The 14,133-nt window shown below is 40.0% G+C and overlaps 2 protein-coding genes across 9 annotated transcripts in view; one reads left to right on the top strand and one right to left on the bottom strand.

Moving 5' to 3' along the window:
• The window catches only part of LOC136437820 (FACT complex subunit SPT16-like), a 45,780-nt gene extending 33,112 nt beyond the window's left edge, over positions 1-12,668 (bottom strand). Inside the window, exons 1-20 of one of the 2 annotated variants that reach the window (XM_066432317.1) lie at positions 12,469-12,668; positions 11,708-11,803; positions 11,050-11,214; positions 10,383-10,442; positions 9,923-10,015; positions 9,255-9,401; positions 8,525-8,676; positions 7,898-8,070; positions 7,322-7,412; positions 7,036-7,109; positions 6,637-6,749; positions 6,243-6,308; positions 5,793-5,897; positions 4,566-4,649; positions 3,777-3,892; positions 3,058-3,211; positions 2,491-2,555; positions 2,311-2,373; positions 1,095-1,230; positions 269-395 (exon numbers count right to left, since the gene is read on the bottom strand). In XM_066432317.1, coding sequence (XP_066288414.1) covers positions 269-395; positions 1,095-1,230; positions 2,311-2,373; positions 2,491-2,555; positions 3,058-3,211; positions 3,777-3,892; positions 4,566-4,649; positions 5,793-5,897; positions 6,243-6,308; positions 6,637-6,749; positions 7,036-7,109; positions 7,322-7,412; positions 7,898-8,070; positions 8,525-8,676; positions 9,255-9,401; positions 9,923-10,015; positions 10,383-10,442; positions 11,050-11,214; positions 11,708-11,803; positions 12,469-12,534 — 2,146 coding nt within the window. In that variant the 5' untranslated portion in view covers positions 12,535-12,668. The remainder of the gene's footprint in view (positions 1-268; positions 396-1,094; positions 1,231-2,310; positions 2,374-2,490; positions 2,556-3,057; positions 3,212-3,776; positions 3,893-4,565; positions 4,650-5,792; positions 5,898-6,242; positions 6,309-6,636; positions 6,750-7,035; positions 7,110-7,321; positions 7,413-7,897; positions 8,071-8,524; positions 8,677-9,254; positions 9,402-9,922; positions 10,016-10,382; positions 10,443-11,049; positions 11,215-11,707; positions 11,804-12,468) is intronic. The other variant, XM_066432318.1, reaches the window with a different exon arrangement.
• Positions 12,669-12,872: 204 nt separating this feature from the next.
• Positions 12,873-14,133, top strand: part of LOC136437819 (protein virilizer homolog) — a 99,077-nt gene continuing 97,816 nt past the window's right edge. For all 7 annotated transcript variants that reach the window (XM_066432312.1, XM_066432315.1, XM_066432313.1 and 4 more), the window contains exon 1: positions 12,873-12,981. In XM_066432312.1, the coding sequence (XP_066288409.1) occupies positions 12,925-12,981 (57 nt within the window). In that variant the 5' untranslated portion in view covers positions 12,873-12,924. The remainder of the gene's footprint in view (positions 12,982-14,133) is intronic.

Here is a 14,133-nt window from a genome sequence, read left to right as displayed (position 1 = left end):
AGGACCTCTCTTTGGTACTGAACTGAGTATCAACAACTACTACATATCAGTGACAGGACCTCAAATGACATTTTTTGGTAATGGTTCACAGGTGCAGATGATAAAGGTATATTTGCAGAATTTACAAAATTACTTGTACAGCATAAAGTTATGTTCAAATAGAAGTTATGTTTGAATATAAGTACAAACATAAATGTTTGACATGCCAACAACAAAAGCTCAGTACACAAAGGCAATAAACTAGTCTAGGTATGCATGAGGGCCGTACCATTGACATGTGCCTCCAGTGAGCCCTGTATCCTCTTCTGTACGATGTTGGGTCTGATGTACAGGTCCTTCAGCTTGGGGTTGCTCTTGTTGTTGTTCACAACCAGGTTGTCCTGCTTCACTATTCCCTGGAAAACAACACAGATCACTGTCATTGGAACTCGCAGAACACTGAACCACCAGGACATACTGTTTCTTTGGACAAAGTCAAAGTACTAGACACCGAACTGGACTGTTTGGTGAGGGGGGACCAAGCTGGTGTGTTACGCCGAAGGGCTATATAGATACAGATTCAGAATTGCAAGGACATCTACATCAGGGGATAATGAACATCACCGATTGTTTTTTCATTTCAGTGCTTGCATGATACTTCCATTTATCAGGATTGTCACCAGCTTTACACTTATTTCTGTCTCACTCATTGTTCGGGAGCCAATTTTGTTGATTTTCGTTGTTTTAACAACGAAAATCAATCTGTTAGTTTACAAAGATACATTTTCATCAGTTTTATGTCAACAAAGTTCACATTTTTTGGATGCACTGGGTGAAATTTGTGTCCGTCCCAGCAAGCAAATTTCTGTCCCAGGGTGGACAGAAGGACCGATCTTGATCTTGATTTGGTACTGGGCAAACCCCTCTTGTTGGGGTAAAGCGCCCAGGGGAGTGTGTTGCGCTCTTATTGTCCTCTGAGGTGCAGGAGCACCGCCTCCTTGAACTTGGGAGGGTCAGCTATCTCCGTGACTTCTCGAGGCAATAAGATCATGGAGACAGCCCTGCTATAGATACCGGTATTTCTCTGAGACAATTAATGGAGTTTTCTCACTGACCTCCTTTTCCTTTTCTTCAGCCTCTCTCGTCTTATACTTCTTCTGAACGTCCTTGATGATGCGGAAAGCGGTGTTCAAGTTGTTGGCTGGCACCACGCTGGAGTTAGCGTTCTTCTGATTGGACGCTCGGTACGTCCTACATGACAACACGGAAAGAACTGTCAATCACTATCCTCGAATCCATCCTATTCTAGCTCCAGTTCGCTTATATTTTAGGCAAAAATTCAAATATAAAATTGTTTTTCTACTAATGGGTGCCTAAATTCATACAGTTAACAGGTCCTAGCCTTACTAGACTGACAGAGAGATAGAGATGATGGGTGCCAGACTATTCTCCGAAAAGCGATCAATGAAGTGAACAGAGGTACACGGTAGCATAGGATGGATATCAAGCTTGTCAATCAAATCACGAGCTGACAAACTTTGCACTTTTGTCAAAGCTGTTCTTAAATACATACATTGTATTTTGTTGTTGAAAGCACACAAAGATTATTAACTTTTCGGCCTGAGTTTGACAAGTCTGTAGTTAAAGATGCAACACTTAATAGCAGTGGAAAGTGAAGGGAAAGGGAACTGAGACATTCTAAACACAAGGAAAAGAAGTGGAAAGGAATGGAAAAAACAACACACAGGTTTGAAAGTCTATTCACAACTTCTTCAGGTAAGGAAAATGAAGGGAAAGGGAACTGAGAAATTCTAAACACAAGGAAAAGTAGTGGAAAGGAATGGAAGGTTTGAAGGTCTACTCACAACTCCTTGAGATAAATCCTAAACAGACACATAACACACAAGTAACAAAGGGCAGAAATGTGTCATGGAAAGATGGAAAAACTGCACTGCAAGACCATCTCATCACAATATGGTATTAACAACTGTTTAGTATCACATTTCACATCTTAAGATTTAACCCATGACAAAACAAACTAGAGATTGTCTTGTGTCTTTTAGGCATTTCTTTGTATATAAATATAAATGACAATAGAATTAACAAACTATTCATAAAACCCTTTCACAAAACAATAGACCAATCCTATAGCCTTGCCCACCTCCGTCAAAATGTAGAAATATTTGACAGACATGCTCCCACTCTCTCATTGGTGGAACTGCATATTTCTATGCTATCATTGGTTGAACTGCTAATTGTGATGGACAGTCAGGATTGGTCTATTCAACATAGCACCTGCATAACAAACAGCATATAAAAATCTGTACTCACAGTTCCTTCACAAATGTGGCTTCTGGGTTTGGAAACACATTTCCCTCGTTTCGCCCTAGAGCACTGTTAAACAGGATGGAGAGGAAAAAAAATTAAGATCAACTTCCCAAAAGTACCAAACAGTAGAAGCCTCTTGGGTGAAAAAATACCACTTACAGTAACAGCTTTAATTTGTCTTACCTTCCAGGACAGAAGAAGTTGATACGCAGATATGTGTAGTCACCTTCAACACTCATACTGATGTTCTACAGGGGGACATAGAAACATAGGAATATTACAAAAGGCACAACAACATCTCTATTTTTCTCCAACAGGCAGCAAAAAAAGTCACCTTTTCCTTTGCAATAAATAAATCATTTTGGACTTATGTGACTAACTTTGAATTCCAATCACAGCTTTGAATCTGCATTAGCTATCATAGATTACAATCTACCATTTATGACTTGTGTACAACAGACATTGACTGGTATGCACTTGTGTACAACAGACATTGACTGGTATGCACTTGTGTACAACAGACATTGACTGGTATGCAATATCTGTTTTTTCCTTTGCTTTCAACATCTAAATGACATGCTACACATAGATATCAAAGCCTTTTCCATTTCTAGCAACAACCTATTCTAACCTTTTCCCTGCTGCCTAACTCTGTAACCAATAGGGAATTGGGGGCCAAACGGCTACTTAAGTGTACTAAAGGTTAAACTGACAAACAGAACTGTGTAAGATAGGACAACCCTTGCTTACCTTGATGGTAGAGATGTGGTATGGAGTAGGGACACCGAACACAGGCAAGATGACAGTTTCATACTTCTTGTCCACAAATATCCTCAAGTCTCTCACATCGGGCTCCTTAGGGACCTGGCTGACTGTCTTGTATGCAACGTTGGACTTCCGAACCCTGGAGAGGTTAGAAACACATATTTTGCATTTCTAGCACTGGCAAGAAAGGTTTAGTCATAGAAAGAAAGTACAGATGTCTTTACTTTGCTCAAAAAAGGAAAAAGCAAAATGTCATCATTTTACACTGCTGTGTAAAGTAAAGTAAATTAAAGTTCGTAGGAGCCGCGTTAGTAGCTTTTCAACAATACTCGATGTTACATATCACTATAGATGATCATTAAAAAAAGTTCAAAGTCCTTTCCATGCCATTCATGGTGTACATGTATATCTGTTCCTTTAGCCTTAGGCCACACAACTTTGTGCTATCACTACAGCAGGGGGCTAGTCCACTGTTAGTGGTTTGTGTTCAACTCTTTCCCATATGATGAGTGCTGAGCAGAGAAAGCAGTATGTGCTATTCTTACGACTTTGTTATTACTCAATTGGGTATCGAAACCACAACCTACCGAAGGCAAGGCGAACACTTTCATTTCATCTATTCCAAACACTATACCCATTAGGCCATTGCATCGGTTTTATGGGTGATAATTATTTTCAACAAAATTGTCCTTTGAAAAACCTACTTCTGTTTGACAGTATCTCCTTTCCTCTTGGACAGTCTGAGTCTTGCCTCCTCGTTTATCTTCTGAGCCAACTCTGTCTGGTGTTCTTTACGCTTCTCCTCAGCCGTCTTCTCGTCCTAAAGACAGATAAAGGAACACCACAAGACTTCTTAGCGACACAGAGTATCCTATGTGAAAGTGCAAGAAGTTAGTGAAAAAAATAAAGGCTGTGTGTGTACCAATGATTCCCAGTCTGTGTAATAGTCAGGTTTTTAAGGACAAAAAGCTGTGGAAAAATCCATGAACCTTCAGTAAAGATCTTTTTTTGAAACCTGTATGGTTCTCCTGCTTGAATCAAATTAGCTTACATGTGTGCGGCAGCAGCAAACCTACATCAAGGACTGAAAATTCATAGGATTTGTTGTTTGATGAGGAATATTTTGAGAAGAATGCCATCAAATCATTAGAGAAACAGGTACAATGTTTTGATTGTACATTCTGTGTAGCACTACAGCAATATTTGGTGCCAGATCCAATGGTTAGCAACCTTGCTACTGGTAGGCAATCCTTGCAAGAAAACATAAAGGGAAGTTCCCAAGACATTCAATCTGTACAGACTGTACGTCACATCTGTCCTCCTTGCAAACATGTGGAGGAAAATTCATCACACTTCCACTTCCACTCAGCCTTGGACAGCGAGAGATTTTGTAACACAGGCGAGAAACACTGGTACACTGATATCTTTGCCCCCCTCCCCCCAAACCCAGTGTGCTGAGTTCCTGTACAGCACTGTAAGTGTGAGGGTCATACCCTCAGCTTGTTGGGCAGGACTGTGGTCTTCTTCCCTCGCCCCAGCAGGAGTTCCTCCTGCTCTTCCCCTTTGCCATGCTTGCTCTTAAAAGAAGCACAGTCATTTTTCATTCATGATTTTTTTTACACATGCGGCATCATTATTTTTTCATCATGGAGGCTCATCTGTGTTCGTAGGAATCATGGTATAATGCTTAACTTTGTTCCAACACAAAGGTATACAAGGATCATTACTGATACTGAAGAAGGTGACAGTGGTCGTTGAAAATCTGTTCCGTGTATACCTTTGTGTTCGAAGAAAGTTCACCATTGTACTACAATTTACGCTTCTAAGCTCTATAATTGAACACCAAATTAGTGGCCAATCAATGGCTTTCAGCTGCCAAGTGTTCTTCAAATTATACGTAGAGTTTTTTTATCTTTTATCTGTAAGTTCTTGTAACATTAAACGATGTATGGAAAAAGTATACAGACAGTGCAAGTTAACAATGGTAACTGGTCAACCAAAAAACTAAAAACCTAAAAACTGCTACAGAACACAATCTAAGCTGTTTGAGTTTGACTTCTTTTTTGGAAGCAAGAAGCTATCGGAAGGTCTTAATGAAAGTTAAGGAAGGTCAATTTTTGGTCTCCTAGACAGTGGCTTTCCTTAGAACTGTAGCGGAGCTTATTTTCATTCATTGTATCACATAGGGAACTGTATATACAAGGTAGTCTAAAGACAAGCAAACTATCCATATTCTTCTTTCCCTTAGATGATTTAGGGAGATTAACATGTAGGAGAAAAGAAATTTTTCACACAAAGTATATACATGTCAGATGAAGTTTCTTAATGTGATGGATCCATAATTCTCCTAAAAAATATCACCAGGACTTAAACCAAGACTGTTCTAAAACCAAAAGCCCAACACTGCCAATGACTTGAGCTAACATACTTTTTGAACCTATCCTTTCCTATATTTTTGTGTTGTACATTTTCTCCCAAGCTATGACATGCAGTAGACACCCATAACATATATAAGAATATAAAAAGAACTTTACAAAATCCAAACATGCTCTGAAAATATGGAAAATCTCATTGATTTATAAGTTGTGACAAAAACAAAGATATAATGATTCAAATGAAAGCATACTCAATGAAAACTTGAAGTTGTAAGATTTCTCAAATTCAGAGTATCTTTTTCCAAAATTCTAAGTGAGTATTCTATACTGGAGTAATGGACTTACTCTGAGTTTGTTCTGGAGAACAGCACTCCTGGCCCCCCTCCCCTTGAGAAGGTCCTCTTTCTCCTCTTCCTCCTCCTCCTCTTCTTCATCCTCTTCATCTTCATTCTGACAAAAAAACAACAACATGAAACTCAAGATGATAGTTATTCAACAGAATTTGGAAACGGTCAGACGTTTCAGGTATTATCCACTAACTTTCAGTCACTGATGAAAGACAATGGTTGCGAACTGAAACGTCTGACTGTTTCTAAAATCTATCCAGTTGCTTGAGAAACTGTTATCTTGTGCATCTTTTCCCCTGGATATCCAACCTTCATCTTATTCTTAGCTCATGCCTCCAATAGCAATCATGAACTTGCTTGACTGACAGACTCGTGTGACACATTACTGTAACCAAGATTACAAGATTAACCAAGAAATCTGCTTGATAAAACATGTAATGTGTTTTACCTTGAGGAAGATGGCGATGCTCTTGAACTTCTTCTTTACAGGGGTCAACAACGTGGCAGGAGAATCCTGAGGAAGAAACATTGACAAATTTTGTTTTGTTTTGTTTATCTGTCTTTATTTCATTTTCATTTCATCTAACCCTATAACCCTTTTGGCGTATCATAACAGTATTGTACGGTGGGTACGAAATGTGTAAGACTGGACAGCAAGGAATGGACCCCTACTCTTACCAGTATGTGTGGTGGGATCTTTAACATGCTCGAGGTGTGGCTCTTATCAAACACAGCACTTCCAACTCAAATCAAGCCTTGAAAATCATGACTTTGTTTCAAGATAGCCTTGAAACATAATGTACAAGCAATGCAAGTTTTGTCAGATTAAGATGAAATATTACCTCATTGACTTGCACAGTGTCACCCACGAAAAGAGCGTAGGTTTTCTCTTCATCCTTACTCGCTCCCTTTTTGGTCATGCCTTGTAGGCCAACGTTGACATTAAACACCATGCCTGTATTTATGACAAATAGAGTTATAAATAACTGTGATTTAGGAAATCATAAGCGACTTAGGACATTCAAAGTTCATAATGAACTTCTGCAAAAACATAAACACATAACTTCCTATAAAGAGATACATGTACAAGGTGGACCAAAATACTAGCTATGTCAAGCCACACCTTTCTTGATTTATCCTCTTCAATGCTCGTCAACAAAAATGCCCCTGCAGTTCCCCCCAAAAGCTGCTAGGGTGCCCCAAAAGTAGTATTAACTAAATGATAAAGTTTGTTTCATCACCTTTGCGAACTTTACCAGTGTTCTTTGCATTCAGTACCAGAGAGCCTTCCCTGAATTCTATCCCCATTGCAAATCTGAAAAAATAACAACATTTATTGAGGCAATTATGTAACCATATAACAATACAACTGTGTTTTCTAAGGTCTTATTCAATTATCTAGCCTGGACTTTCAAAGCTTTATCTTAGTATACTCTCTATGTCTTTCATATCATTATTGTCAGAATTTTAGTTAGTTCTGGTTGGAAGGAAATACTAGTAAGTACATATCTTTCAAACACAACTTACCCACAGTTCTTGATGAATTTGTTCTCTAGTTCTGGTTTCTTCCCCTTTATAAACTTGATGGCCGACTCATAGACGTCACTCAGTTTAGCATCTACAAGATGTAAGACAAGACATGTGAGAACTTGAGGAGCCTTGAAACATATACTTTAAATCTTCTTTCCATAAACATATACTTTTCATACATTTTTGTTGAAATGCTGTTTCAAAATGTTGGCAAAGTTGTTGAAATGTTATTCAAAAGGTTGAGTTACTTAACAGCTAAGCAAGTTGCTAGTAAACAAGTAATACAACAAAGGTCTTTGTCTTCTTACACTTAGATGGTAAGAATATGCTGTATACTGGTGTACAATAGTATCTTGACATACATAACCCTACACAAACATCCAGGTGTACTGGTGCATCCAGTCAAAAGTTAGGTGCACAACTCCAATTTTGGGTACACATGACTTGCATGATGCTCCCAGTATTTTGAGCCCTAACGGTTATGATTCAAGTGGATTAAAAGGACTATCAAAACTATCGAAACTTTGGTGGAACTTTGCAACATAAAGTTTGTTGGTTTGTTGGAAGCCCTACCATGTTTGAGATGACTGAGGACCTCCTCCTCCACCTCCATCAGGAAGTTGTAGTTCTCCTGCATCTCGTCCGACGGGTTGACCAGCATGGTGCGCACAATGTTGGAACAGTACGACTTGTACCGCACGCCAAACGCACACGTGATGGCGCCAAAGTGAAGGGTGTTCTTGTCACTGTGGAGGAAAGACACAGTAGCTTCAGAGAAATCAACAAGACAGGAGCAAATTCTACAACCTTAATGAATGAATGAATGTATTAATGAAGACATTCATTGTACATTTTTCTGGGACTGCGTTACGCACAGGTCACAACAAAGACATTTTCATAAACATATGCAAGTGGTTTTTAAGCCTAGCAAAAGCTACACAGAAAAAAAAACGGTAATGTGGTCAAAGCTCAGATTAAGGACGAAGCATGATACTTTTTTGTTAGCTACAAGTGCTATGTGGCTTTGTTACAGGTCGCGCATTTCTGGCCAAGCACACTGGGTCACACCTACTCTTATCGATAAGTGTGTTGGGTTCTTTTACAGAAATGTATGTGCAAAGCTTTGATGCCCTAAAGCTCCCTCATACACGGGGCCACTGGGTTTACAGGTCCCCTCGATTGAAAAAAAGCTACACATACCTGACCACACTGAACTTGAGGTTGTAGTTCCCTCCGCTCTGTATGATGGCGGGGTAGCACATCTCCACACTGGAGGGGTCTGCACCACCCAGGATCTTCTTATCCTCAAGGGCCTGCTCCAGACTATCAGCGATCTTAGCATGCTTCACTCTCTGTACAACATGGGTGATGACACAAATCAGGAATACTGTTAACCTTGAAATGTTTGCAGTAGATTTACTTTTGCAGTCTTTTCAGTGCTTATCTACCAGGTAATCATGTAAAACTTCTTTAATATAAGTCCTAGCGTGAAATTATATCCCCACAAAAATAAATGAATTTAGAGTAGTTTCATCAGGTTGGTAAAGATGTAATCCGTGGATATCAAGATTCTTTATACACAACCAATAGCAATTACCTACATGTACCAACAATTCAGTACTCCTTCAATCTACTACCTTACTCTGGGCAATGCTGACTGGTGCTGCTAGGTGGCACTGCAGTATTGCCTGTCATTACTGCGTTAGGGAATGCAGCAGAAGTTCGAAGGACTACCGAAATGTTGTTATTATTGAAACTGGTTGTTTACAAAGAAGCTTAATACCTATGGTTAATTCCATTAACTAATGAATCATCAACATGGAATACAAAATGCATTTTTCTGTGAGTATATAAAATGTTATTTTAATCTCTATAAAGATAAGATTGTCATGTACAGCTGTCATCATCTACAAATCTCAGGTTGCTTCACCTTGTCTGCATCGATGATCTCCATGATCTGCTCCTTGAAGTGTTTGGTGAAGACATCTGCGGTGATCTGACACGCCTTCTTCATGACGTTTAACTCGTCGTCTTCCTTAGGAGCCATGATCATGGCCACCTCAGCACTGATGTCAGCCTGAGGAGAATACAATGTAAGTTGGTACATAAGTGTCTCATATACTGATTTTGGTAAAAAAAATGTAGTCCCCATAGCCCATTTGAGGCCGTAGGAGCAGTGGGCTGTTATCCACTGTGTCAAAGGCACGGTACAGGAAGGCAGAGTCCAACCCTCTCCTTCCACCGCCTTTTCCAAAGTCAGGTACCCATTTTTACACCTGGTAGGTATGGAAAGTTGTTTAAAGTGCCTTTCTCGAGGGCACAACATCAGTGACATATCAGTGCTTTTGGATGCTACCTTATATCCTTTTGTACCAAGTATGTTCCCAGAATGTAATCCACATACGGTATCTAATGAGCATTTGGTCAATATTGCCATGACCAGTCTAGGGGATGTACACAATATCCAAAACATAGGTCACTTTAAATCAGGAAAAATGCTAGGAATTTCGACAACTATTTTACAAGTAAGGATCTCAATAAAGTTCTGAAAAGAACTGTTCTCTTTGATCTGTACTGCTGGGAAATGAAATACCACACCTTGTCAAACCCTCCCTTGTCCAGGGCTGCCCTCCAGCTATCCATGAACTCTCCAGGAAAGTTGTCCTTCACAAAAACACCCATAGTCTTCCCCTGGGGTAAGGTCAACAACCACTATTATAAATGCAATCCGGCATTATGTAGGCAAGGTTACAATCATGTCTGACATTGGCACTTTAAAACTTTTCATATTTTGAGTCACTTCTACCTATAGAACATGAATGTAGTAAAAGTGGTGCATGTTTGAGTACACAGTGTACAGATAGTATCAAACATATTTTATGATTTATCATAGTTTAAGGCTAAAAATTGTTACCAATCCTGACTGTGCTCTCTATAAACCATCATCATGGTAGACAACATTACTACAAATGGTTTGAAGGAACAAAGAAAATATGTTCGTCTTAATATTAGTAAAAACGATTTTCTGATAAAACTGCACAAAGACTACTAGACTTACCTTCTTACTGGCTTTGAGGGCCTCCACCAGTTTGGCAAAGTTGGCCTTGTTGCCATCGCTCTGAAATGGTTTATTACCAATTTATGAGTTATAATTAAAATCAAAATCAATGTGATATTGGCAGGTTGGGCAGTCTTGACTTCATGTTATGCTGCAGTCGAAATAACAAACAAGACGATCAGTGATGGCAGACTTCACCCCCGTTGTGATAAGAGACCTCTGTCAGAAAACACAAACTGCAATGCTCCCTCTGGCAGAATATACAGAAACTACCGTATAGAAACAAATACACGCACACACACGTGCACACACACACACACACACACTGAAAAGACCAAAAGAAAACTGCACTCCCTTGGCGATGAAGACTTTAGTAATAGATAAACATGTTTATTGTTTCAGTTTTGTGAAGTGTCAAGTCCACCTTATCTCTGGTGAGGACCGTCATGGGTGGCAAAAATATCAAACAAAACTATCAGAGATGGCAGACTTTACCCTTCATAATGAGAGCCCTCTTATACATAAACTAGTGTGGAAACGTACACGCACGGCACACGCACATACACACAAGGCATACACAATACCTCACTCCCTTGGGGATGAAGTATAAATTAACGTATCATTATCATGTATACCATTTATTTCGTTAAGTCAGTGTCAAGTTCACCTTGTCCCTGGTGAGGAGGGTCATGGGCGGCACGCCGTCTGCGTTCTCGCTGCCCGTCTCCAGCTGCTTCAGGAACTCGATCTTCTTCTTACTCGCTAGGAAGATGATCTGATCCTCGCACAGCGCCATAACGGTGTCCGTCAGCTCGTAACCAAACAGCCAGATCTGGAACAGACGGACAGAAACGGTAACTACAAGATCTATTTGGGATTTATAGGCTTGAGCCATCATACATTTATCAATAAGTGCAGTGGGTTTTTAACCTTCTCCCTGCTGCATACCTCTATAACCAAAGAGCTAATGTACTTCAGAGAGCTAAAGGTTAAAGTGCTTACGATATGACAGCTGACTAGTGACAAGGGAAAACAATGCCGAAACCACCTCAGTACATGCTTAATTTCATCAGTGGGCCGGGGTTCAGTGGTTTAACTGTGGTTCCTAGATTCAAATCAAAGGCTGATAAGAACACCACTCCACCATATTGTGAAAAGCTCCTGAACGCTTTGTGAGCAACAAATCCAGTGTGTCAATATTGCGATAAGCAGTCTAAGTATTATATTTCCCACATGAATTTAGTGTGTATTGTAGTACATGTACACTGCAATTTTGCCTTAAGGCTACAATGATTATTTTTATTATCGTCGTCATCATCACTTACCTGGATGGAGGTGGATTTGGCGTACACGACTTCCTCGTCCATGCCCACTGCCACCACCATGGCGTCCATCTTCCCCATGGCGCCACTGTCAGCTTTCTGTAAGGTTAAATATATCATATCATAATTTTATCAACATGTAGATTATATAATTTGTTATGATATGTAACAACAACTTATTCAAAGTTTATCTACATACAAACTACTATGTCACCATGTGGATGTAATAGAGTTGCAATGTAAAAAAAACTGCTGATGTAAAAACCCCATCTTTGGCCCCCTGGTGGGGTTATGTATTACTACATGGCCTAATGACTGGAGTGGTAGATCCATGACAGGAAACTTATTCACTCTTCTCGTTCAATTCTGTTTCAGGAAAATGCTAATCACTGATACTCCACATGCCCCACCCACGGGACGAGCTACCCTACCCAGGGGACTACACCCCCACCCCACGGGGTAGACACAAAGAACCCAACCATATTCCACCAAAATGGCGTCCACTTTTACGAGATTAAAAACAGGTTTTTAGAGTATACCTAGCCCATGTGCATATGTGTTGGTGTGTCATGTACGCATAGATACGCATTCTTACAGGAGTTGTGAGGTATGAACTCAAATCGAGGTAAATTGGGAGATCAAAAGCTTGTTTTGAGGTAAACAGGAAAGGAAAACACATGCCCGTCTTTCAAACACGCGCCAAATCCAGCATGCGTTTTCCCCGCGCTTGCCTTTTTTGAAAATCACCGGTGGGTAAAACTCACCTTCCACACGTTGTAGAGGCGCTTCATGCGCCGGTAGAACGCTTCTTTGTCGACCGAGAGAGACATCGTACCCTCTCGATGCACAAACTGCGTCACAACTAAGAAGAAATATCCAGATTTTTCTTCGTCCAAGATATGGCGCAAAGACAGAAATGGCGGGGAGATTTCGGGTCACGACCCCGGAACCGGAAACGGCAGGTGGTTTTAGTTGCGTTTGTGGCTGCATCCAAATGTAAAGTTGTGTATCTTGTGTATTTAAGAAATAATTTTTAAATCGTGAAAATATTTGGTATCTAAATGGATGAATAATGTTAAACAGTTGTCATAAAAAAGTAACAGTGGTTGTGTTTCAAAGAAGACATTCAAAGTTGTCCAAGAACTTCAACATCAATACAAAAGCGTCACCTGCCGATAAATGTTTGTACTGCAGAGAAGGAAGCAGAAGGTGGTCCGAAGATGGCGGACGGACCGCAGCTTCTCTTTTGTGACACATTTAACCACGATGCCGAAGAGGTGGGTTTCTGCTTAGCTTTGAGGGGTAGAAGTTGTTCTACAGGACTATGATGTGATCAAGGACAATCTAAGATGCAAGGGATGTGGGAGATCTTTTGCAGAAATGCTTAGGCTCGATGTCGTCTGCATCTCAACATCATGAATTTATGAGCATGCATGCAACCTGTGATCATAAGTATGATTATCACAAATTCTGGAACCTCTATCTACATTCTAAATTCTGTAATCTCTATTAAGCCAGCTTGCCGAAACATAGTGGGCATTGTGATTTTGCTTTCTACGCTCGTAGTAAGAATTCAGAGGGCAATTGTTTTTTGAATTGATGAGATAAACTGTTGCATGTACACATGTGATTGATTGAAAACAACAATAACAGATGAAAGGTGTGAAAGAAGTTCACAAGGGATCCTTTTGTATAGAAAACAGACCTCTTGATTAACATATACTGTAATACACCCTTTCTTTTATTTTGTATGATTGTAATCTTGCATGGGTTAATTGGCTGAAGCAAGGAGGTTCAATTCTTACTCAATTTGAACTTCATTGGCTGAAAAGACAATAGAAGTCAAAGGCTGAAGAATTTTTGCCAGATTTATTTAGGTGCTATTGACACAAATATTGATGAAGATCCTGTAGAGTATGTTTAATAACCAACAACAATATCACTTATCAGTGAATGCGAGAGTTTGCTATGGTGTATGATAGCCAAATGACCAACTAATGTACTATAAAGGAAAGAAAGATTGGATCGTGTGGTGTAACAGCAAAGTGTCCGGCTCAGAATCAAGTAGTCCCGGGTTCGCATCCTCAGATCCTGTCATGTCACTGATCTTGTGCTTCACTAATGTACAAATCACCCGGATGGAGGCCTGGCGAACCTCCATCTCATATCAGCTATACAGTGATTTACATCATTCACCCAGACGACAGACCTGGTGGCATCGCCGTCAAATGTACATGTATGTCACTCCGTAAGGGCCCCGTCACACTTGTGCGTATATTCGAGTGCGCATGAGTTGCGCATTAACATTTCTTAGGTTTAAGGAAAGTTTGCGGGGAAGAAGTTGTTTTCTACGTTGACCCACCGTTGTGCAGCCTAGTTATCGAACCAAGGAAATGACTTCTTGGGCTGAAAACTCAATCTTGACCAAA

This window comes from Branchiostoma lanceolatum, chromosome 7 (assembly GCF_035083965.1).
Source record: "Branchiostoma lanceolatum isolate klBraLanc5 chromosome 7, klBraLanc5.hap2, whole genome shotgun sequence".
In the NCBI taxonomy this organism is placed as follows: domain Eukaryota; kingdom Metazoa; phylum Chordata; class Leptocardii; order Amphioxiformes; family Branchiostomatidae; genus Branchiostoma; species Branchiostoma lanceolatum.
Note: the sequence above shows the minus strand (reverse complement) of the source record. Positions and strands in the feature narration are given on the sequence as shown.